The sequence below is a fragment of the Schistocerca gregaria genome, chromosome 6, assembly GCF_023897955.1.
Source record: "Schistocerca gregaria isolate iqSchGreg1 chromosome 6, iqSchGreg1.2, whole genome shotgun sequence".
NCBI lineage: Eukaryota > Metazoa > Arthropoda > Insecta > Orthoptera > Acrididae > Schistocerca > Schistocerca gregaria.
The window spans coordinates 285,472,978-285,499,486 of NC_064925.1; the positions used below are offsets into that span (position 1 = coordinate 285,472,978).

General features: G+C 43.6%; 1 protein-coding gene across 1 annotated transcript in view; it reads left to right on the plus strand.

Moving 5' to 3' along the window:
- LOC126278853 (odorant receptor 83a-like) overlaps positions 1-26,509 on the plus strand; it is a 62,103-nt gene that overhangs the window by 21,371 nt on the left and 14,223 nt on the right. Inside the window, exons 3-4 of the mRNA XM_049979129.1 lie at positions 765-1,288; positions 14,166-14,265. Of these exons, the coding sequence (XP_049835086.1) occupies positions 765-1,288; positions 14,166-14,265 (624 nt within the window). The remainder of the gene's footprint in view (positions 1-764; positions 1,289-14,165; positions 14,266-26,509) is intronic.

Below are 26,509 nucleotides of genomic sequence, written 5' to 3' on the forward strand. Positions count from 1 at the left end.
AGGTTTAATTGCTGTAATGACAGCAGCAGGAAGTGAATTCTGGACAATAAGATCCTCCAGTTTACTGAGCCCTATTGTATTTGCACCACGAATTTTCTCCTAATGGACACAATCTATGACATGGCTTATCATCAGTAGAGGACTTATGGAAGAATAGGGCCCAAACATCTCTCTTCATTGCCTCCATATTTTCTTTATTTCCCTTAATTGGCTGCCTGTAGAATACCTGCAAGTTTTCTATTTCAGTTTTAGTTAACCGATCCTCTCCGGTAAACAATTTTCCATTTTCTAATTTTTTTCCTCTCATATCAACAGTTAGTTTTCTCAGCCTAGTTCCCAAACGTTTTTGAACATTGCATACACATTCTATTTTGCTAATAATGGCATCTCCTTATGGCTTAGAGTTGACAATGGGTGGGGTGACAGTGGGTGTCAGAAAAGTGGGCGTGGTGCATAAACACACTTGGTAAGAAAATGCTCTTTAGATGTTCGCAAAAAAATTTTTTTTTTCAGCAAAATCCTATACGGACTTCTTAAATAAAACCTTAATTTATCGAAATATGATGAAAACCGTAAATGGGTTTTATTTCGACCTGAACCACGGTGTGGTCCCCTTAACGTCTCTCTGTGACCAAGTGGATATGGATGCCTAGGCCCACTATCAGTCAGGCAATGGGCGGGATGGAGCAGGGCCGCCAACTACCACTTCTACTGTAGCTTCCCTTCGGAGCCTGGTATGTGATCTGTGGTTGTGGTGTGTGCAGGTGATGGCGACGATGAACGTGACCTTCTGGTGCCTGGACCCGCTGATCAGCCAGGCACTCGGCGGCGCGGAGCAGGGCCGCCAACTGCCGCTGCCGCTGTGGCTGCCTATCGACCAGACCCAGCCGTCCAACTATGGGCTCCTCTTCCTGCTGGAGTCCGCGATGCTTATAAGCGGTGTCCAGCTGTCCCTCTTCATCGACGCTCTTTTCGTAACTCTCATCATAAACGTCACTGCCGAGATACATGTGCTCAACAACAACATTCAGAATATGAAAAATGCAACTGTCCGTGTAGCTGGTCCACAGTCAATGACCGCTGCATCCGCGTTCATTAGGACGTCGCAAAGTACGGCAACTGGAGACGAGTCGACACTCATCGCAACTTCTACTAGACCCAATATTGGCTGTATCAATTTTTCGACATCTGACTTCACTTCAGCAAACGCCAATAATGAAAAGAGTGCTAATGATGAAATGTATCAACTATTAGTAGAGAACATCCGGCATCATCAACTAATTATCATGTAAGCACACACCAGAATACAGTTGACACAGCAGCTGTTGTAGTTCTTTATTAGAGTTAAAATGTCTCTTCGGACGGGTTTCATCTCTCTACCGCTAGACAAAACTGCTACAAACACATTTTCCACCATGTTCCACGATGGACAGAAACACATTTTTTTAATGTCGGAGAAATGATGTAAATTAAAACAGCCAACCTTTCGGTTTGATCTGGGTATCTATTTATATAACGGATGGAGCCTCGTTCACAATTGCAATAAGGACGGGCCTACTCAAAGGAGTTAGCGATCCTGTCGACGTGAGCACCTTTTGTGCCCCATGATTATGCTCTTGTCCCTGCCTTGGATATGCTATGCTTTTCCTCCAACTGCATCAACAGATGAAAATCGTCGAGGGTCCTAGAGGCGCAAGGTGATTCAATCGGAATCCCTACGACAGTGGGAGTGGAATAAACAAAAAGCACTGGCCTGTGGAACAGCGTTTTGATCCGAGGCCCAATGAAACACGCCCTGAGAGAAAATCGCAGTAGCCCAAGTTGGGGGTCGAGAAGATGGCCAGAAACGAACTCTTGTAAAAATAGAGTGACCAGATTTAATAGGCAGAGGTAAACCACAATGTTTATTCGTAAAGCTCAGGTATAATGACGCGATTTCGGTGACTTTCACTTCTACAGTCTCAAGCATAACTGTTGCGCGTTTATCATAGATACATGCTGTGTGTAACATTATGTTCTATGTTTTACAGCAATCAAAAACGCGCAGCATTTGCTATTTAAGGAAAAAAATATGTAGAGAAAATCGAAAATCTTACTCAAGCTTACATTGTTGCCGTTGTTTCCACTCATGATTTTCAAACATGCCAGTTTAAGAATATCTGAAAAGTTTTCACTGCATGATGTACGAACATTCCAGTTCTGGAATATCTGAAAGGTTTGCACTGTATCTTTTCCATGCCACTCCATGTTCATCGATGTCATCCCCTTCCATCCATCCATCTTATTTGAACGTGAGAATTTCTTAGAAACTACTTACTAAGTGGAAATTATAACCAAGAAATTCTTAGATAACGCACATATACAAAGATACATAACAAAAGTATAAAAATTAGTAGATCTTGAAATATTTAAATCTTACTAACACGGATAATAGAAAGAAAAAAGAAAGAAATTAGCGCTTTTGTGTTCTTTTTTTTCATTTTCTGGCGCTCGATTCACTGTGAGTGAAATTTTCACTGCTAGTATTTGACCAACAACAAGAGGAGATATGCTGAAGTGAAGTTCCTGTTCACCAGTCTTTCCAACAATATCCTGGAATAATTTCTAAACCTCTCTACAGCGTTTTATGAATTGAGGCCATCTGACATAGTAGAAATTGATCCTTCTTTTGGATGACCCTTGGATTGTCACCCGTGAGGAGTGAAAGGAGGCGTCAGGGCAACAGTAGATTTATTTAATTAAGTTCTTCATTCCGGTCCCTGGCTCTAGTACATCAGGAACAGCTTGGAGGTGTCTAGTTGCCTCTCATGCGAAACAATATATCTCCATCATTGTTGACTACGCAAAGAGAGGGGCAGAGCGTGGCGTGATTCGAATATTTCCTTTGGTGATGTCTCTGGCTCCGACCGTGATGACAGCGTAGCCAACAATCCCTCGGGAATGGCTGTGACCTCCCTCAAGCGAGTGGATGTTCCACTGCTCCAGCGGACTCTCTCTCCTGACTCACGGCGGATTTCCCTGTCCCGTGGCCGAACAGTGGACCCCATACTCCATTCCTGGATGTCGCTCCAGGTGTCACAGATTCATGGTGTAAGCTCTGATACTGAGATGAGAACAGTTTAGATTATGAACTTCTGAGTACTTGTAAACTCCAGACTATGTTCATTTAGGGCGTAAGGCACTTACTCTAAATACTTCCGTGGTGGCGAGTGAGGAAAGGCTTCCGTTCTCCCACCAGCGTATTGCAGCGTCAGCTGCTGCTATACCATGCCCAGCTGACTCTGTTTTGTAATGGCTGTCGGCCCTTTTTTCTTCCCAACACATAACACTCTTCCCTGCCTGTGGCTGGCTTTGTTGAAACTCACTTTTGCTCTGGGGAACGTTTGACTGAATACAATCGATATACTACATTGCCCTCCTTTTTGTCAAGACGTGGCCCCTCGGATCAACCGAACTAGATTGTCCTGGAGAATTATTCTAACATCTGGTTCCTTAATCCTATCACTTAATCATATACATTTCTACAGGGACTCTTACCATGTTCTTAATTCTGACACCATGGGGCTTATTTCATTACTAGGCTTCTTGCACAATAACTTCTAATTATATATTACAAACTTACGAGCTAAAATGAATCAATTATTTTTCATACTACCCCTCTGTGGGTTTATCTTCCTTCTGCTGATTTCCTCCTTGGAGTATACAATCCACAGAAATCTGAACGACTGATGGATCTGAATTCACTCTTGTTCTTCGTCTTCTGCATACCAAAACGAGGACTATGCTCAGCAGAACAAGGGTCGCTGTGGTTCTTTTTATGACAATAGTCTATGTTGTCACCTTCTGGCATTGATTTCCCCGATCAGCACTAAGGCTTCCAGGGAGGCTCGTCCCTCCTCCTGCTCCAGAAACGTGATGTTAGACTGCGTTAATTCCGGTCCTAGAGTTTGGTTCAAGCTGGTTAGATCTGCGGCAGGTAGCACTTCCATGGGATCCTCTGGCCAATAAAAACGAGACTGCAAAATATTCAATGTATTATCCCTGAAATCATGGCAGGCAGATGGAAAGTAAGTCCCATTATCTCGCACAGTGTTCCATTTAATAAAAAAAAAAACACTTCCGTTTAACTCTGACCTCTTCGCTGACCCAAGCTTTCCCTGCTCGAAACAACTAGGCACTACTACCATCTTGTCAAAGGTAGAGTACAACCAACGTACCTGGGCCTGTTGAAAGTACAATTCTGGCTCGATCTCTTCTTTATTGCATTCTCTTACCTCCTTTTGTTCAATTAGCAATTTCACTGCACAGGAATCCTGCCCGTCTCTTATCAGCGTATTCGGTCAGAGTCCGATTTCCTCTCAGTAGCATTTTTGGGACTTCGCTCCCTCCATTTCCACATATCCTTCCTTGTCTTTTGCAATTAATAATAATCTCTGCGTTTTTATTATTACAAATTTCTTCAGTATTCCCCATTTGACTAGTTACGTATGAACTATGCAGCACTCGTAACCGTCTTGTCTCGACTGCTTCTGGTACAAAAACGGAAATGTAAAAGTTTCACTCCATCAGTTCTCAACGATACTGTGGCGATCTTGAAATAAAAATGTAACTTTTTGTGCTCGGGAATTGTTCCTTCTGTACTTTCCTTAGACCCTCTAAATACTGCTTTGGCGGCAAGTTTACCACTTGCTGACCTCTCACGCCTGATGCATAGCCTTCTGAGGTTCTCTTACTTCCCCTCATCCTTCCCAAACAGTATCTTCTAGGGACTGCAACCATTTTGTCATTGCTACTTCCCTATCTAAGACTTCTACTTCGATTTGTTGCTCTCTGATGTCCTGTCTGACGACTGTCTCTTATGCAGCTCTGGCATACCGCATTACTTCTCCAGTCAGCTGTCATAAAAGTCATGTGCTATTCAAAACGTCTTTCTCTAAACTTGCAATCTGCGTAGTGTGCCAATCAGTCGCGAATTTGTTCACATTTTCTAACTGCTTAGTCTCTTTTATGGTGTGTTCACCTTTAGAATGTCTTCCTCATCAGCAGTGTCTCCAGCATCGATCCAAACGTTCTTTTTTGCGTTTGTGGAATAACAACCAGTACTTGATTAATGTCACTTCTTAATTTATAGTACACCCCATGTACTCTCTTACATTCCCCGGCACTTCGTTCGAGTACCACACCCCAGCACTTCCTTTGAGTATCCCGTGCCTTTCCTTTCCCTGACGGAAATTGTCGAATGCTTCTATCACCTCGTCACCATCTCCCATGCGTTGAATACCACCCATATCGCTCAGCGATGGCGCGATCACTACGATTCCTGCTTGGCGAACATCACCCTGACAAGAATATTAGTCCTGCACAGAACCGCATCATCCCGCCTTCTCTGAACCTCACATAGGGCAAGAATACCTGCCACTCTCCGCCCCATTAATTTCATTGCTGCTTCCCAGTTGCTTATAGTAACTACACTAGATTTACATCTAACCTAATAAAAATTATTAAATTACCATCTCTTAGGCCTTAATCAATAAGGGTTCCTCATAACAGTTTCATTTACAACCTTTCGTTCATCTTCCAATACCATTCTCCTCAATTTTCCTTTCTGGTCCATAACTTCTATCCGTCCAATAGTTCTTGGACTCCCTTGAAAAGGTTTGAATTGCCCTACATGTACAATTATCGTTCTCATCGGTAATTGAATCTTGACATTTACCAGTGACATAGTCTATACCACATGGAATGGCCCTTGACAAGCCGCAAAAAGTATCTTTGTCTTTCCCTTTGGCAGATACGAAATTGATAGCATCACTCATTGACCAACCATATACTGTGGCATTCTTCCCATATGGGTCACTGTTTCTTGCTGTTTCTCCAGTGTTTGTGTATTAGCCCTCCATACTCTATTCCATATTTCTCTAATCACTCTTGCAAATTCTTTAACAGACTCTCCAGCCTTCCCTTTCTTCGTTTTCAGTATATCGAACGGTGATGGGATTTTACTACCTTGTACTACTGCATCTGGCAATAATCCTGTATTTGTAAGCTGTTTTGAGCCGTAAGCGGAGATGACAATAGTTCAAATAAACATCCCATTTGGTTCGATGTGAGTGTAGTATCCAAGCATCTTCTCGATTGTCTTATGCACTTATTCAGTTATTCCATTGGCTTGCAGATGGAGAAGACTTGTCCTTAATCTTCACATTCAACAACTTATGCAATACCTTGAATAGATCTGACATGAAATTCGTTCCTTGATCTGTTACTTTTGATTCAGGCACTCCAAACTTCAGTACCCAATTATTCGAAGTGCTTGTGCTACTGTTGTTGCCTGCTGCTTTGACATCACGACCATTTGTATGTATTTTGAGAAATTGTCTGTAATTGTGAGGATATATTATTCCCTGCATGTCTTTTACTGAATGGACCTACAATATCAATCCCCATAAATACGAACGGTGTTAATTTTTCAGATAACCTCTGTACTGACACTCTTTGACACAAATCCGCTCTTTGCAATTCTGGACATACTGATTTACGACTGTCTGCCTATTCGTCCTCCAATACCTTTCTGCTACTCTTTTGTTGGTAGATCTGCAACCTCCATGACCATTAATATGTGATCGTGAGCTCCTTGTAGCAATCTATTCCTTAGCTTTGTTGATACTACTAACTGCGCTCCCAAGTTCGTTTCCGTGCATAGCAACACATTCTGCATGCAAAACGGTGACTGCTTAAAATACTGCTTACATTCGTCATCTGATAACTTTTCGACTTCAGCCATTCGCATTTCCCTCTTTTTCCCAGGCTTATGCATGACTTCAAAATCAAATTCACTTAGTCTCACTGCTCATCCCTACTAGAAGGATTTTCAACCTCCAACAAGCATTTTAACGTTGCATGATATGTTATTATTCAACTTTTTACTGTACAGGTAATATTCGAAGTATGTTGTTCCCTAAATAAAGCTTACCATCTCTGTCACTACTGTGGAATAAATTCTTTCTGCAGATTTCCTTTGTATTATGAATAAGCTACCAGATCTTCTATGCCATCTACCTCTTGTGACAACACATGGCCACGTACATATTTTGATGTATCAAATGATAAAACAAATTCTCTATCAAAATCTGAAAATACCAATATCGTACTCAATGTTAAAGCTTCGTTTAGCTCCTGAAAAGTGCTCTGTAACTGATCTGACTACACAAATTTAGTAATCTTTTCTAATGATTGTGTCAACAGTCCGGCAATATCCACAAATTATTTTACAAACCAGCGGTAGTTTGTGATTTCTAAGAACGATTATAGCTCCTTTACTAATTCTGGTACAGGAAATTCATGTTCAGCTCTAATTAATCTTGTGTTGTCTTAACTCCACCTTTACTTATTATGTGACCTAGGTATGCTACAGCTTCCACCAAAAAATTACAGTTTTTTGTACTCATTGTTAACTTCACTGGTTTTAACCTTAGGAATACTTCCATTAATCGCTGCATATGCTATTTCATATCACTGCCAAATGCGATTGTGTCATCGAAATAGACTAAGCATTGCTCTGGTTTTAAATCTCTGTGTACGCTGTCCAACAATCTCTGAAACGTTGCATGAGCATTTTTCGATCTGAATGGCATTCTTCTGAATTGATAGTATCCTTAGGGCGCCGAAAACGTTGTTTTGTGTCGATCCTGTGATGCAGCCCCTATGTGATGATGACCACTCTTCAAATACATTGTTGAAAAATATTTGCCTTGCCCTAAATGATTCAAGGTTCCTGTGATGTTTCACAAAGGGTGAGCATCTATTAAGGTTTTCGCACTTACATATCTGTAATTACAATAAAACCTGTATTTTTGTGTTCTATCTGCTGAATTTTTTGACATAAAGACTATTCTTGCCATCCATGCATGACTTCTTTCTTCAATCATTCCATATTTCACAACTTCATCGATAAATTCCTCCAAAACTGGCTGTAAGTATCTGTCACAGATAGCAAGAAAATCCGCTATTGCTCTTACTAGCTGTTTTTTTTTATTTTTGCGCTTGCCTTTGCACTTTCTTCCCTCTGCCCTTAAACTGGCTCCTCTTTATCGCTTTTCGTCCACTTCTGTCACCTCGGCAGGCCCGTGTTAGTGAAAAATCTGACCCAGACGCGTGTATAACATCACAGCCTCAGAGCCTGCGAGCTCTTCGATTTGCAACTAAAAATACGGAGGTGACAGTAGATCTCCTGAGATGGTCGAACTTCGTTTGTTTGGGCGTGGATGTACTGTACCCTTTGAAAAAACTTTCGAAGAGCATCAGGGTGAGTTTACTGTGCTCCTTTGGCCACCAAACTATCCAGGTTCGATCCCAACATAGAATGTGTGGGGCACCTTGATTGGGCTTTTCGAGCCCTGGATTCTCAGCTTAGGAATCTAGTGCAGCTGTCCATGGCACTGGAGTCGGCATGGGTTCACATATCTGTCTGTACCTTCCAGACTCTCACTGACTCTGTTACAGCACGTCTATCAGTAGCCCGCGCCGAAAAAGATGATTATTTGGGCTTTGGAAACTGGCCATGGTAATGTGACTGGTCAGTGGATATATGCATCCATTACACTCACATACACTGTACAGATACATGTAGGAGAAAGCTGACTCATATCCAAAAGGAAATGGATCATTGTGCGCGGCGGAAGAAATCCATTTCCTTAAGACTTTACTTTTAATGATCGAAGCAGACAAAATGACTTAAAATTTGTGCTGAAGCCGAGACTCTAACTCACGTCTACTTGCTTGCTAGACAGAACTGCTGATTGTTCCATAAAAAGACGGGAGAACTGCCGGATATCAGTGGCACTCACCTGAAGATGGCCAGAAGACCCTGCGCCGAAATATCGTGGCAAGAGGTTACTGATATCCGGCTGTTCTCCCATATTTCTATGGAACAATCAGTACACCGCGAAAGCTTTAAACATCACAGAAATGCTGATCATTACACCACCGTAGGACGATGGTCAACACTGATGCACGAACTTCCTAAGCTGAGTGCCCTCTCCAAAACAAACTACACTCCTGGAAATTGAAATAAGAACACCGTGAATTCATTGTCCCAGGAAGGGGAAACTTTATTGGCACATTCCTGGGGTCAGATACATCGCATGATCACACTGACAGAACCACAGGCACATAGACACAGGCAACAGAGCATGCACAATGTCGGCACTAGTACAGTGTATATCCACCTTTCGCAGCAATGCAGGCTGCTATTCTCCCATGGAGACGATCGTAGAGATGCTGGATGTAGTCCTGTGGAACGGCTTGCCATGCCATTTCTACCTGGCGCTTCAGTTGGACCAGCGTTCGTGCTGGATGTGCAGACCATGTGAGACGCCGCTTCATCCAGTCCCAAACATGCTCAATGGGGGACAGATCCGGAGATCTTGCTGGCCAGGGTAGTTGACTCACACCTTCTAGAGCACGTTGGGTGGTACGGGATACATGCGGACGTGCATTGTCCTGTTGGAACAGAAAGTTCCCTTGCCGGTCTAGGAATGGTAGAACGATGGGTTCGATGACGGTTTGGATGTACCGTGCACTATTCAGTATCCCCTCGACTATCACCAGAGGTGTACGACCAGTGTAGGAGATCGCTCCCCACACCATGATGCCAGGTGTTGGCCCTGTGTGCCTCGGTCATATGCAGTCCTGATTGTGGCGCTCACATGTACGGCGCCAAACACGCATACGACCATCATTGGCACCAAGGCATCTACATCTACATCTACATGACTACTCTGCAATTCACATTTAAGTGCTTGGCAGAGGCTTCATCGAACCACAATCATACTATCTCTCTACTATTCCACTCCCGAACAGCGAGCGGAAAAAACGAACACCTAAACCTTTCTGTTCGAGCTCTGATTTCTCTTATTTTATTTTGATGATCATTCCTACCTATGTAGGTTGGGCTCAACAAAATATTTTCGCATTCGGAAGAGAAAGTTGGTGACTGAAATTTCGTAAAAAGGTCTCGCCGCGACAAAAAACGTCTATGCTGTAATGACTTCCATCCCAACTCGTGTATCATATCTGCCACACTCTCTCCCCTATAACGCGATAATACAAAACGAGCTGCCCTTTTTTGCACCCTTTCGATGTCCTCCGTCAATCCCACCTGGTAAGGATCCCACACCGTGCAGCAATATTCTAACAGAGGACGAACGAGTGTAGTGTAAGGTGTCTCTTTAGTGGACTTGTTGCATCTGCTAAGTGTCCTGCCAATGAAACGCAACCTTTGGCTCGCCTTCCCGACAATATCATCTATGTGGTCCTTCCAACTGAAGTTGTTCGTAATTTTAACACCCAGGTACTTAGTTGAATTGACAGCCTTGAGAATTGTACTATTTATCGAGTAATCGAATTCCAACGGAGTTCTTTTGGAACTCATGTGGATCATCTCACACTTTTCGTTATTTAGCGTCAACTGCCACCTGACACACAATACAGCAATCTTTTCTAAATCGCTTTGCAGCTGATACTGGTCTTCGGATGACCTTACTAGACGGTAAATTACAGCATCATCTGCGAACAGTCTAAGAGAACTGCTCAGATTGTCACCCAGGTCATTTATATACCTGTAGATCAGGAACAGTAGAGGTCCCAGGACGCTTCCCTGGGGAACACCTGATATCACTTCAGTTTTACTCGATGATTTGCCATATATTACTACGAACTGCGACCTTCCTGACAGGAAATCACGAAGCGACTCTCATCGCTGAAGACGACACGTCTCCATTCGTCCCTCCATTCACGCCTGTCGCGACACCACTGGAAGCGGGCTGCACGATGTTGGGGTGTGAGCAGAAGACGGCCTAACGGTGTGCGGGATCGTAGCCCAGCTTCATGGAGACGGTTGTGAATGGTCCTCGCCGATACCCCAGGAGCAACAGTATCCCTAATTGGCTGGGAAGTGGCGGTGCGGTCCCCTACGGCACTGCGTAGGATCCTACGGTCTTGGCGTGCATCCGTGCGTCGCTGCGGTCCGGTCCCAGGTGGATGGGCACGTGCACCTTCCGCCGACCACTGGCGACAACATCAATGTACTGTGGAGACCTCACGCCCCACGTGTTGAGCAATTCGGCGGTACGTCCACCCGGCCTCCCGCATGCCCACTATACGCCCTTGCTCGAAGTCCGTCAACTGCACATATGGTTTACGTCCACACTGTCGCGGCATGCTACCAGTGTTAAAGACTGCGATGGAGCTCCGTATGTCACGGCAAACTGGCTGACACTGACGGCGGCGTTGCACAAATGCTGCGCAGCTAGCGCCATTCGACGGCCAACACCGCGGTTCCTGGTGTGTCCGCTGTGCCGTGCGTGTGATCATTGCTTGTACAGCCCTCTCGCAGTGTCCGGAGCAAGTATGGTGGGTCTGACGCACCGGTGTCAATGAGTTCTTTTTTCCATTTCCAGGAGTGTACATTTTCCCTTACATAATGTCACTACTGCCAGGGCTGTCCGATTTTGCCAAGCACCCCGGCATTGGATTTAATGGGACATCCTTGCCAATATCGGAGAGCCCTGGCAGAAGTGACATTATGTAAGGGAAATGAAGTTTGTGTTGGAGAGGGCACTCAGATTAGGTAGTTCCAACAGCAATGCTCACTGTCATACTGCGATGGTATAATGGTCATTTCTGCCTAGTAAGCGAGAAAACACGGGTTTGATTCCCAGTCGTAGTACAAATTTTAATTAATTTCGTCTGCTTCGATCATTATCGTAGATAATAAAAAGAGACTTAAATGTCTCAGGAAAACATTTAATTATAAGACTTTACTTTTAGATTGGCAAAATACTGGCAATGAACCAAGATTCGATCCTGCTCTCTCCAAGTCACGTGTGCCTTAGCGATCGTGACTATTTGTGGTACAGTGCTGCAGCTTGTACCTGCAGCTACGTTTCTGTCTGTCCAGTTGACGTCTTACAGAGCGGTGTTGCCATCTCATGTGTTGGCTGGATGACGCTACTGACGACGAAGGAGACCAAGTGACTCACTGCTTGAAATGCCTGGTTACCGAATTAGCATACGTCACGTTAATCTTGAAAAAAAAGTGTTTAGGAAGCTAAAAACTATCACATACTTTTAAGCACCGCCATCGTCCAACCCAAAATAAATTGTCGATCGCCATTTAACCATGAGAGTATATCAAATTAACTATTAAGGCACCCCGACTGGTGTGCTATGCAAGGTTTGAACCACTTGGAGGATTAAAGAAAGTGCCAGCAAAACTGTCAAGATTATCACTAACAGACGGTAAGCTAGGACAAAAAGTTTCTCTTACGCATCTGTAAATGATTTATACCACATATTCTCAACTTTAGCCCAAAGATTTGATGGATTGTGGTATATAGTGTGCGCTATAACAAGCTCAATAACCACATCAACACACACTTAGAAAATAGTATACAAGCTTTCCAGAAATCACAAATACTCTATAATTGTAAATAATAACATAAACTTAGTTGCAACATTTAATAATGATCATTTAACAGGAACTTCAATATTTTTCCCTGGTGCAAATATAATTTTGTTACATGTTATGCATAAGGCTTCACATTACTAATTTTCTGTTTATATGGCACACTTAAATAGTTTATTTTAAGATAAATACATAAAAAAAACTCAAAATTTCAAAGGAGTTGTTACAGATGAAGGACGCATACCCAAATACACTACTGGCCATTAAAATTGCTACACTACGAACATGGCGAGCTACAGACGATAAATTTAACCGACAGCAAGAAGATGCTGTGATATGCAAATGATTAGCTTTTCAAAGCATTCGCACAAGGCTGGCGCGCGTGGCGACACCTACAACGTGCTGACATGATGAAAGTTTCCAACCGATTTCTCATACACAAACAGCAGTTGACCGGCCTTGCCTGGTGAAGCGTTGTTGTGATGCCTCGTGTAAGGAGGAGAAATGCGTACCTTCACGTTTCCGACTTTGATAAAGGTCGGATTGTAGCCTGTCGCGATTGTGGTTTATCGTATCGCGACCTTGCTGCTCGCGTTGGTCGAGATCCAATTACTGTTAGCAGAATATGGAATCTGTGGGTTCAGGAGGGTAATACAGAACGCCATGCTGGATCCCAACGGCCTCGTATCACTAGCAGTCGAGATAAAAGGCATCTTATCTGTATGGCTGTAACGTATCGCGCAGCCACGTCTCGATCCCTGACTCAACAGATGAGGACGTTTGCAAGTCAACAACCATCTGCACGAACAGTTCGACGACGTTTACAGCAGCATGGACTATGAGCTAGGAGACCATGGCTGCGGTTACCCTTGACACTGCATCACACACAGGTGCCCCTGCGATGATGTATTCAGCGACGAACCTGGGTGCACAAATGGCAAAACGTCATTTTTTCGGATGAATCCAGGTTCTGTTTACAGCATTATGATGGTCGCATCCATGCTTGGCGACATCGCGGTGAACGCACATTGGAAGCGTGTATTTACCATCGCCATACTGGCGTATCACCCGGCGTGATGGTATGGGGTGTCATTGGTTACACGTCTCGGTCACCTCTTGTTCGCACTGACGGCGATTTGAACAGGGGACGTTACATTTCAGATCTGTTACGACCCGTGGCTCTACCCTTCATTCGATCCCTGCGAAACCCTACATTTCAGCAGGATAATGCACGACCGCATGTTGCAGGTTCTGTACGGGCCTTTCTGAATACAGAAAATGTTCGACTGCTGCCCAGGCCAGCACATTCTCCAGATCTCTCACCAACTGAAAACGTCTGATCAATGGTGGCCGAGCAACTGGCTCGTCACAATACGCCAGTCAGCACTCTTGACGAACTGTCGTATCGTGTTGAAGCGTATCAAGGCCGTTATTACGGCAAAAAGTGGTTGTTCTGGGTACTGATTTGTCAGGATGTATGCACCCAAATTGCATGAAAATGTAATCATATGTCAGTTCTAGTATAATATATTTGTCCAATGAATACCCGTTTATCATGTGCATTTCTTCTTGGTGTAGCAATTTTAATGGCCAGTAGTGTATTATGGAAAATTTGTTTACACAATTTTTCTCGAAGATCTGCGAGTTATGTACAACATTTATCCAGTGAGATAACGATTTGTTCATTTTATATTTACAGATGTGTGAGTGAGTTAGAAAAGGCAGTAAGCATGGGAGCATTTGCCCTCCTCTCCATAAACATTCTCAACCTGTGTTCGCACATCTTCTCTTTAGTAGTTGTAAGTATGATACTTGTTTATAGTAGCCATTATAATCTTGCATTGCTTTATCATTTATGCATAAAATTTTATCTGTCAACTTCTGTCCACAGTAGCTTCAGAATTACGCCACCTCAGTTCTGTTTGAATGAATCTTCAGTGTGGCAGTTGGCTTTCTCCCTCATTCAATAACTACCATCACTCACAAGAAGTCGTACTCATCTATAATTGACAAACTAATGATATCTCTAGAAACCCTCTCTACGTATTATGAAATGAACCAGTCATTAAAAATACAAATACGGTGTTTTTCGTCTGGGGGAAAAGAGAAGCGAAAATTGTTTATACCTCACGCATCTTAAAAATACGCAGGGGTTATGCTGGACCTAACATTGTCTTTTAAGCACACCAAGTAGCTGCCAGAAATAATGTTGTACGCAAGTTGACAGGAATAGCCTGGAGAGCACACCAGAAATCTGTAGGATTTCTGTACTGGCTTTTTGTTACGCTACGGGTTATTATGCGTACCGTGTACGGTGCAAATTCCACCACTAAAGCTGAGAAAGTGGATAGGGCCTACTGCAGTGTCGGAACTACTAGTCCTCCAGTATAACACGAAGTGAAGCAGGTGGCCGAAGTGCGGCCCTCTAGGCGCCAATGTATCGTAGACCAGAAGCAAACAGTCCCGTGGAATGACAAGAACGGTTTGTCGTATTGTGGAACTCCGACAGCTACCGATTCGATTATGGGGTGTCCGTTTCACCAACAGGCGGTGTCACCATTGACAGTAGAGGCGCAGCTTCCACGTACCTACTTGCACCCTCGAATGGCCTCAAGCAGTCCGGCCTGTGTCCTTCGACAGGTCGGAGCACTGTTGCAGATGCATCGAAAAACACATGCAAAATTTAAACAGTTCAAAATCGTCAAGATTGGTGAAGTTTTACAGAAGCTCGAAATTTAACGCCATCTTCAATGAGAGATTGTTTTAATAATTTCCACAACGAAACTATCTCGAAATCTGGCAGCAAAACCAAACAGTGTCTGGGCGTATGTAAGGTACACTGGCTGCAAAACGCAATCAGCACCTTCACTGGTGATGTCATTGATAACAGTGCCACTAAAGCAGAGTTGTTAAAATCAGTTTTCCGAAAATCCTTCACAAGAGAACATGAAGTAAATATCCCAGAATTCGAACCAACAACAACTTCCAACATGTGTCACTAAGTAAATATCCTCAGTGTAGCGAAGCAGCTAAAATCCTTTAATAAAGACAAGGCCTCCAGTCCAGATTGTATACCAGTTACATTTGTTTCAGAGTTGTTGTTGTTGCGGTGTTCAGTCCTGAGACTGGTCTGATGCAGCTCTCCATGCTATTCTATCCTGTGCAAGCTTTTTCATCTCCCAGTACCTACTGCAACCTACATCCTTCTGAATCTGCTTAGTGTATTCATCTCTTGGTCTCAATTGATGACCCCTTGATGCCTCAGAACATGTCCTACCAACCGATCCCTTCTTCTGGTCAAGTTGTGCCACAAACATCTCTTCTCCCCAATCCTATTCAGTACCTCCCCATTAGTTGTGTGATCTACTCATCTAATCTTCAGCATTCTTCTGTAGCACCACATTTCGAAAGCTTCTACTCTCTTCTTGTCCAAACTAGTTATCGTCCATGTTTCACTTCCGTACATGGCTACACTCCATACAAATACTTTCAGAAACGACTTCCTAACACTTAAATCTATAGTCGATGTTAACAAATTTCTCTTCTTCAGAAACGCTTTCCTTGCCATTGCCAGTCTACGTTTTATATCCTCTCTACTTCGACCATCATCAGTTATTTTGCTCCCCAAATAGCAAAATTCCTTTACTAATTTAAGTGTCTCATTTCCTAATCTAATTCCCTCAGCATCACCCGACTTAATTCGACTACATTCCATTATCCTCGTTTTGCTTTTGTTGATGTTCATCTTATATCCTCCTTTCAAGACACTATCCATTCTGTTCAACTGCTCTTCCAGGTCCTTTGCTGTCTCTGACAGAATTACGATGTCATCGGTGAACCTCAACATTTTTATTTCTTCTCCATGGATTTTAATACCTACTCCGAATTTTTCTTTTGTTTCCTTCACTGCTTGCTCAATATACAGATTGAATAACATCGGGGAGAGACTACAACCCTGTCTCATTCCTTTCCCAACCACTGCTTCCCTTTCATGTCCCTCGACTCTTATAACTGTCATATGGCTTCTGCACAAATTGAAAATAGCCTTTCGCTCCCTACATTTTACCCGCCCTTGTACATCGCCCTTGTATACATCCTCTATATACTCCTTCCACCTTTCTGCTTTCCCTTATTTGCTTAGAACTGGCTTTCCATCTGAGCTCTTGATGTTCATACAAGTGGTTCTCTTATCTCCAAAGGTCTCTTTAACTTTCCTGTAGTGAGATAAGCCTCTACATCCTTACATTTGTTCTCTAGCCATCCCTGCTTAGCCATTTTGCACTTCCTGTCGATCTCATTTTTCAGACGTTTGTATTCGTTTTTGCCAGCTTCATTTACTATATTTTTGTATTTTCTCGTTTCATCAATTAAATTCAATATTTCTTCTGTTACCCAAGGATTTCTACTAGCCTTCATCTTTTTACCTACGTGATCCTCTGCTGCCTTCACTACTTCATCCCTAAAAGCTACCCATTCTTCTTTACCGTATTTCTTTCCCCCATTCCTGTCTATTGCTCCCTCATGCTCTCCCTTAAACTCTGTACAATCTCTTGTTCTTTTAGTTTATCCAGGTCCCATCTCCTTAAATTCTCACCTTTTTGCAGTTTCTTTAATTTTAATCTACTGTTTCGGAGGATACTGATATAATAATTCCATACTTAGCAATCATATACAACCGTTCGTCCGTCGAAATATCTTTACCTAACAACTGGAAAGTTGTACAGGCTACACCAATACCTAAGAAAGGAAATAGAAGAATTAAGCTGAATTACAGAGCAATATCACTAACGTCAATTTTCGGTAGGGTTTTGCAACATACACTCCTGGAAATTGAAATAAGAACACCGTGAATTCATTGACCCAGGAAGGGGAAACTTTATTGACACATTCCTGGGGTCAGATACATCACATGATCACAGTGACAGAACCACAGGCACATAGACACAGGCAACAGAGCATGCACAATGTCGGCACTAGTACAGTGTATATCCACCTTTCGCAGCAATGCAGGCTGCTATTCTCCCATGGAGACAATCGTAGAGATGCTGGATGTAGTCCTGTGGAACGGCTTGCCATGCCATTTCTACCTGGCGCCTCAGTTGGACCAGCGTTCGTGCTGGACGTGCAGACCGCGTGAGACGACGCTTCATCCAGTCCCAAACATGCTCAATGGGGGACAGATCCGGAGATCTTTCTAGCCAGGGTAGTTGACTTACACCTTCTAGAGCACGTTGGGTGACACGGGATACATGCGGACGTGCATTGTCCTGTTGGAACAGCAAGTTCCCTTGCCGGTCTAGGAATGGTAGAACGATGGGATCGATGACGGTTTGGATGTACCGTGCACTATTCAGTGTCCCCTCGACGATCACCAGAGGTGTACGGCCAGTGTAGGAGATCGCTCCCCACACCATGATGCCAGGTGTTGGCCCTGTGTGCTTCGGTCGTATGCAGTCCTGATTGTGGCGCTCACCTGCACGGCGCCAAACACGCATACGACCATCATTGGCACCAAGGCAGAAGCGACTCTCATCGCTGAAGACGACACGTCTCCATTCGTCCCTCCATTCACGCCTGTCGCGACACCACTGGAGGGGGGCTGCACGATGTTGGGGCGTGAGCGGAAGACGGCCTAACGGTGTGCGGGACCGTAGCCCAGCTTCATGGAGAAGGTTGTGAATGGTCCTCGCCGATACCCCAGGAGCAACAGTGTCCCTAATTTGCTGGGAAGTGGCGGTGCGGTCCCCTACGGCACTGCATAGGATCCTACGGTCTTGGCGTGCATCCTTGCGTCGCTGCGGTCCGGTCCCAGGTCGACGGGCACGTGCACCTTCCGCCGACCACTGGCGACAACATCAATGTACTGTGGAGACCTCACGCCCCACGTGTTGAGCAATTCGGCGGTACGTTCACGAGGCCTCCCGCATGCCCACAATACGCCCTCGCTCAAAGTCCGTCAACTGCACATACGGTTCACGTCCACGCTGTCGCGGCATGCTACCAGTGTTAAAGACTGCGATGGAGCTCCGTATGGCACGGCAAACTGGCTGACACTGACGGCGGCGGTGCACAAATGCTGCGCAGCTAGCGCCATTCGACGGCCAACACCGCGGTTCCTGGCGTGTCCGCTGTGCCGTGCGTGTGATCATTGCTTGTACAGCCCTCTCGCAGTGTCCGGAGCAAGTATGGTGGGTCTGACACACCGGTGTCAATGAGTTCTTTTTTCCATTTCCAGGAGTGTATAATGTCTTCAGAAATTACGAATTACCTCGAAGGAAATGATTTATTGACAAATGGCTTACACTGATTCAGAAACTCTTATGAAACTCAACTAGCTCTTCATTCACACGAAGTAATCAGTGCTGTCGGCAGGGGATGTCAAACTGATTCCATAATTTCAGATTTCTGGGAGGCTTTTGACAATGCTCCTCACAACCGACTTATAATCAAATTTTGTGTTATGAAGTGTCACCTAACTTGTGTGACCAGATCCATCATATTCCTGTCAGAAAGGTCACATTTCGTAGTAATTGATGGAAAGTTATCGGAGCTAATAGGAAGAAATATCAGGCGTTCTCCAAGGTAGTGTTATAGGCCCCTTGATCTTGATACTGAAATTGGGAGACAATCTGAGCAGCCCTCTCACGTTATTTATAGATGATGCTGTCATTTACTGTCTTGCAAAGTCATCAGATGAACAAAACCAGTTACAAAATTATTTAGACAATATATCTGTATGGTGAAGAAGTGGCAGTTGACGCTAAATAATGAAAAAGGTGAAGTCGTCCACACAAGTAGTAGAAGGAATCCGCTAAATTTCGGTTACACGATAACTCACAAAATTCTAAAGGATGCAAATAGAACTGAATACCTGGGGATTACAATTACGAGCAACTTAAATTAGAACGATTACATAAATAATATTGTGAGGAAGGCAAACCAAAGACTACGTTTCATTGACAGAACGTTTAGATGATACAACAGGTCTACTATACAGATTGCCTACACTACGGTTGTTCGTGCTTTGCTAGCGTATTACTGTACTGCATGGGATATAGGGCTGACGGAAAACATCGAAAAAGTCCAAAGAAGATCAACTCATTTTGTATTATCGCGAAATAAGAGAGTGAGTTCCACAGATATGATACATGAATTGGGAACGCAATCGGTAAAACAAATGTTTTTTTCGGTGAGGCAAGACCTTCTCGTGAAATTTGAATTACCAAATTTCTCCTCCAAGTGCCAATACGTTTTGTTGGTGCTCACATGCATAGGGAGATATGATCATCTTGTATTGTACTGTATGTTAACCGGGGGCCTAGAAACGACGGAGAGGCTCCGTTCCCGCCTCAGCCGCAGTGGTCCACAACCCCACGACGACTACTGCAGTCCACTTCACCCCTTCGCTGCCCCCCGCCGAACCACTCTTCAAGGGTTACTGTGCGGTTCGGCCCCCGGTGGACCCCCCAGGGAACGTCTCACACCAGACGAGAGTAAGCCCTATGTTTGCGTGGTAGAGTAATGGTGGTGTGCAGCAATGCCGACATAGTGTAGCTGAGACGAAATAAGGGAACCATCCCGCATTCACCGAGGCAGATGGAAAACCGCCTGAAAACCATCCACAGACTGGTCAGCTCACCGGACCTTGTCCAAAGTGCGGAGCGCTCGTCTAACCGGGCGGGCTATGATCAGCTCAATAAAATAAGAGTAATCAGACCTAGCACTGAAAGATTTAAGTATTCGTGTTTCGCGCCCGCCGTTCGAGAGTGTAACGGTAGTTGAAGTTGGTTCGATGAAACCTCTGCCAGTTAAATAACTGTAGATTGCACAGTAATCATGTGGAGGTAGATGCAGTTTCTGGATAATCGCCTCCGGAGGCGTCACGAGCTGCCAACAGTTCACAATCAGCGCACTCTGCTGTCTTGGCTTCTCGAAACTGAGCGCCAGGACCTGGTATACAACAGTCCTAAACTTTTCTGTGATTATGAACTGTTGACAGCCGTTCGAATAGTGGCCCTTCAGGACACAGAACTTACTCTTAGGTTCGCCATTATAGTGTTTCTCTACGAACCTGTAATATTCACACTTATCACCTATTAAACAAGTGTAAGCACTTTGACACTATTCAGATTAGTCCAAGAAGCCTGGTTGTATTCGGTGATTGCCCGGGTGTTTTAATGCGAATTGTCTTTTAATGTTACTGCTAATAAACTGTTTATGGTTACATGCATACCTGGGAGCCTGCTCTTGCTCTGAGAGCCCTAAACAGGACATTTCAGATATCAGCGACATGTGTCGCACAATTACTGATTATGTCTGACGTGCCTGAAGAAGCCATATTGTCTTGCTGGAATCGCACCTTCTGACATTCGGCACGAAATACCAGCCGTAAAAGAGAAGACTCTAAGGACTCATCCTCCGATTAACTACCAGTAACCGCGTCTATGACTGGAGCCGACAAAGAGTTTCCTTAACTGATGCAAGCAATGAATTCGCTATTATGAGGAAGGACAACCATCATCTGTACAGTGGAACGAAGACAGTGAACATTTGTGCCGGACCGGGATTCGAACGCGGATTTTTCATTAATCACGAGTGGTCGCTTTACCATTTGGCTATCCGTGTATGATTCACAGACATACCCTAAACTTCCATATGTCGTCAACCATGCGAATTACTTGCATGTATTTCCTAACAGCTATACCTGCTGCAGTGCCTATTCCTTTAAACATGCATGTATGTCCAAAGGAAATTTGCATCGTAATGAGAGTAACACAAGCACTGCAGTATCGTATTTCCGTAACTGAGACACTCATAGCACCACAATAGGAAACGAGACATCAAATGAGGGGCGTTAAAATGGAGTATTTGGAAATGTGAATGCTGTTGCATGAAGGACTACCTTACGAATAACCTGTATTTCGATCCACCCTGTTCTGGTGCCACAAGGAGCAAAACAGATCAAAATAGGGAGTCTCAGTGTGGAGTCAGTGGGCTGTGAATGCTGGGCTGAGCGGACGTCTTCCTACTTCTTGCAATGTCCTCTATGACCGGTCTCACGCGCCGAACTTAATAGTAAGTGAACTCAAATTAAAAAGAAGTATTACCAAAGACGAGTTACAAGTTAGATACATTCTGAAATAGAAGCTGTTGAAAATTAACCTAAATTTCCATTGTTAAGACAGGTAAAACTATTAAGACGTAAACGAAACTCAGTTAATTGTGAAATATCAGTTCATTGCGAAATATAGTAGAAGTTCTCCTCCTTTTCAAGGTGCAAGATGGCGCACAACCAATGATGCATGGCTTAACTTTCCTCATGTTACATAACTAGTTTTAAAATTGTACAGAATTGTAATCGTCATTAAATTATTATGTAAGTGAATAATTAACAATTTCTGCCAAATAGCTTTAATGTGTTATACAAAAATAAAAATAAAAATGGTTCAAATGGCTCTGAGCACTATGCGACTTAACTTCTGAGGTCATCAGTCACCTAGAAGTTAGAACTAATTAAACCTAACTAATCTAAGGACATCACACACATCCATGCTCGAGGCAGGATTCGAACCTGCGACCGCAGCAGTCGCTCGGTTCCAGACTGCAGCGCCCAGAACCGCAAGGCCTCTCTGGCCGGCGATATACAAGATTTTATTGTCTAGAATTAAAAACTTGCAAATGTTGCAATAAACACAACATGTCTAGCAAAAACAAAAACAGTACCAAATGCCGAAAAATGCTGTTGGCAATCCTATTGTGCACTCCTTCATGTAATTCTAAAATTTGTAACTACATTAAAAAACCGACCAGCAAACATGTGTTCATAGGTATACGAGTGTCACTCCAAAAGAAATGCACACTATTTTTGTAAAAATACAGTTTTCATTCTCTGTGTGTGAAACTTTTACAGTGTGTAGATACATCCTTCCTGCTTGTTTTCAAACTTAGTTCAACCTGTTTCCGTGAGTGGCGCCGTCACAGCGCGTCTTCAAGATGGCTGCTACACTTGACGTTCCTTAGAAGCAACGTGCTGTCATAGAAATCCTGTGCTGTGAAAAGGAGATAGTGGGAAACAGCCACAAGCGGTTGAAAAAGGTGTATGGAGACGCTGCTGTCAAACACAGTACAGTTAGTCGGTGGGCAAGCAGGTTACGTGGTGACAGCGGGCGCGGCAATATTGAGGATTGTCCTCTCAGTGGCAGGCCTCGTACTGCACACACTCCAGACAATGTGCAGAGAGTTAACGAATTGGTGACTGCTGACAGATGCATCACAGTGAACGAATTGTCACGCTACGGTGGGATAGGGGAAGTGAGTGTATGCAGAAAACTGAAAGTGTTGGCGTTAAAAAAGGTTTGTGCCAGGTGGGTTCCCAGGATGTTGACAGTGGCTCACAAAGAAACAAGAAAAACGGTATGCAGCGAACTTTTGGAACAGTACGAGAATGTTGGACATAAATTTCTTGGAAGAATTGTGACAGGTGATGAAACATGGCTCCATCATTTTTCACCAGAGACAAAGAGGCAATCAATGGAGTGGCATCATGCAAATTCCCCAAAAAAAAAAAAAAATTCAAAACCACACCTTCTGCTGGAGAAGTTATTGCTACGGTGTTTTTCGATTCCGAAGGACTCTTGCTTGTGGACATCACACGAAGTGGAACCACAATAAATTCTGATGAATATGTGACGACACTCAAGAAACTTCAAGCTCGACTGAGTCGTGTTCGACCACATCGGCAAAAGCAGGATGTTTTGCTGTTGCACGACAATGCGCGGCCACATGTCCGTCAAAAAATCGTGGAAGCGATCACAAAACTCGGATGGACAACACTCAAACACCCGCCTTACAGTCCTGACTTGGCTCCATGTGATTATCATCTCTTTTTGGGAAACCGAAAGATTCTCTTCGTGGAACAAGGTTTGAAGATGATGACTCCCTTGTGCACGCTGCCAAACAGGGCTCCAACAGGTCGGTCCAGAATTTTACTGTGCGGGTATATAGGTACTGGTTCCAAGATGGCGTATGGCAGTTGAGAGGTATGAAAATTATGTGGAGATATATTCTTCCTAAAGGATGTATCTACATACTGTAAAACTTTCAAACATATAGAATAAAAGATGGATTTTTTAAAAAAATGTGTGAATTTCTTTTGGAATGACCCTTGTACTATCTTCTAAATTCAACGCCCTCCCTTACAATATGTGCAAGAACCATGAGGTGGGAATGAGAACGCAAGACCAAGACAAACGACCGTGTGCTGACAAGGGTATGGCAAGTATGCAGTCTGTCTTTACTGTCAAACTGCATTTCGAAAATCAAGGTGAAAGTATGTCAGTGAAAAGATATGTTGAGGTCTGTAAGAATCCTAACTGAAAGTAAGGTAGAGTTACAAGGTCTATTGAACGGTATAAAAAGGCTAGTGCTCATAGAGAATTTCTTGTGGGCAAGGAGAGGGGCTTGGGTGGGTGAGGGGACGAGCGGTGGGAAGAATAAAAGGAAAGACTTGTAGCAGAAATCGAATTAGCGCCAAACTTAATATCGAAGTTGGAAAAGACATACTAAGGGAAATTTGCAACGTTGGAAGCATAATAGGGTACCACTTATAAATAAAAAAGCACAAAAAAACGGAGACTAACAAAGGATAAGAGAGTATTCTTCGCCAAGAGAAATCTACTGATACCAAACACAGGCCTTAATTTGGAAAATAAATTATTGAGAATGTACATCTGGAGAATGTGGCAATGAATTATGGACTGTATGAAAACTCTAAGAGACGAGGACGGAAGAGATTGAAATGTGGCGTTATAGGAGCATGATGAAAGTTAAGAGGACTGTTACGACAGCATAACAGGAGGCACTAAATCGACAAAGAAAGGACCAAGTTGAATATGCTGTTTAGAATAAGGGCCGGGATCATAGAACATGCGATGTCACATCACAGAATAACGTCCAAGGCTCTAGATGGAGCTGCAGAGGACAAGAATACTGATCTCCTTGCTCTGCACATGGTTCACATTTCATCCATAGCTCCCTATAAGACCCAGTGCAAATATTATTTGTGATATTCTGCAAATGTCATTGCTGTCCCACCTGTAACGTTCTTCACAGTTGTCTCATTAACTACCAAATACGCCAAAATGACGAATTGACAAGACATTTTGCGTGGAATGAAAGTGATGCTGTTTCCTCACATGTCTCTAATCGTATACTAGGATAAATGATGTTTGCTTAGAAGCACTTCTCATGTCTACGATCCACTGATTTCACGACGAAAGTATATGGAACAGGTGCAAGAAATCATGTGTTAAACATTGTAATAAAAATGACTGATTTAGACACGAGGAGACACCAAATACAGAGATTCGAGATCTCACCCATTCCAGTGTTTTCTGGCTGCCATTAAAATCTTGAAAGATGTAAAACATGTGCGATCGTTATAACTATACCGAATTAATTCCATGTTAATAAGTTCTACTATAGCAAAGTAGAACGAGTTTCAAACCAACTTGCACATCCATGGAAATTTACGAGGGTGAGTCAAATGAGAACTTTAAATATTTTTTTAAATATCATCTATTGTACAGAAGTGGTACAAAGCTGTATCGATTTTCAGCGTAATCTCTCACACGCTCAATGCAAGTCCTCCAGCGCTTACAAAGTGCATAAATTCCTTTAGAAAAAAATTCTTTTGGTAATCCGTGCAACCACTCATGCACCGTGTGGCGTACCTCTTCATCAGAACTGAACTTCTTTCCTCCCATTGCGTCTTTGAGTGGTCCAAACATATGGAAATCACTTGGGGCAAGGTCTGGTGAGTATGGTAGATGAGGAAGACACATAAAATGCAGGTCTATGATTGTTGCAACCGTTGAACGGGCAGTGTGGGCCCTTGCATTGTCGTGTTACAAAAGGACCCCTACTGACAGCAATCCACGTCGCTTTGATTTGATTGCAGGCCACGGATGATTTTTTAGGAGATCTGTGTTCGATGCACTGGTGACAGTGGTCCCTCTAGGCATGTAATGCTCCAAAATGACGCCTTTTTCGTCCCAAAAAAGAGTCAGTATAACATTCCCTGCTGGTGGTTCTGTTCGAAAGTTCTTTGGTTTTGGTGATGAGGAATGGCGCCATTCCTTGCTCGCTCTCTTCGTTTCCGGTTGGTGGAAGTGAACCCAGATTTCGTCCCCAGTAACGATTCTTGCAAGGAAGCCATAACCTTCTCGTTCAAAGTGCCGAAGAAGTTCTTCACAACTGTCAACACGTCGTTCTCTCATTTGAGGAGTCAGCTGCCGTGGCACCCATTTTGCAGACACTTTGTGACACTGGAGCACATCATGCACAATATGGTGTGCTGACCCGTGACTAATCTGTAAAGATGCTGCAATGTCATTCAGGGTCACTCGTCGGTTTCGCTTCACTATGACTTAAACTGCTGCAATGTTCTGTGGAGTCACAACTCGTTGTGCCCGACTTGGACGAGGAGCATCTTCCACTGGAGTCCCACCATTTGCGAACTTCCTACTCCATTCGTAGCCTTGCTGCTGTGACAAACATGCATCACCGTACTTAGCCTTCATTCGTCGATGAATTTCAATAGGTCTCACACCTTCACTACACAAAAATCGAATAACAGAACGCTGTTCTTCCCTGGTGCAAGTCACAAGTGGAGCGGCCATCTTTATACTGATACTGCGACGGTATGTGTGTATCTGCACTATGCTGCCACCTACAGGCCATTTTGCACGCTGTTTGTAGCAGGCTCACCAACTTGCAGGGTAATAAATTTAAGATTTTCATTTGACTCACCCTAGTACTTTAGAAGGTTGTAATGCTGCGGCAATACTTCAGATCTTATAACTTCCGAGCAAATGACACATTAAGGCGTGTAAAACACTTCTAGAGGTCAGTTACTGATTAATGGAGGGAATGTTATTGTTTCAATATTTTCAAATGTGATTTATTATTTTCGAGTTTTGTCACTGATAAAACTACTGCTATATTTCTTAGATATTTACTTTCTGTATATTTGAATTGTATTCT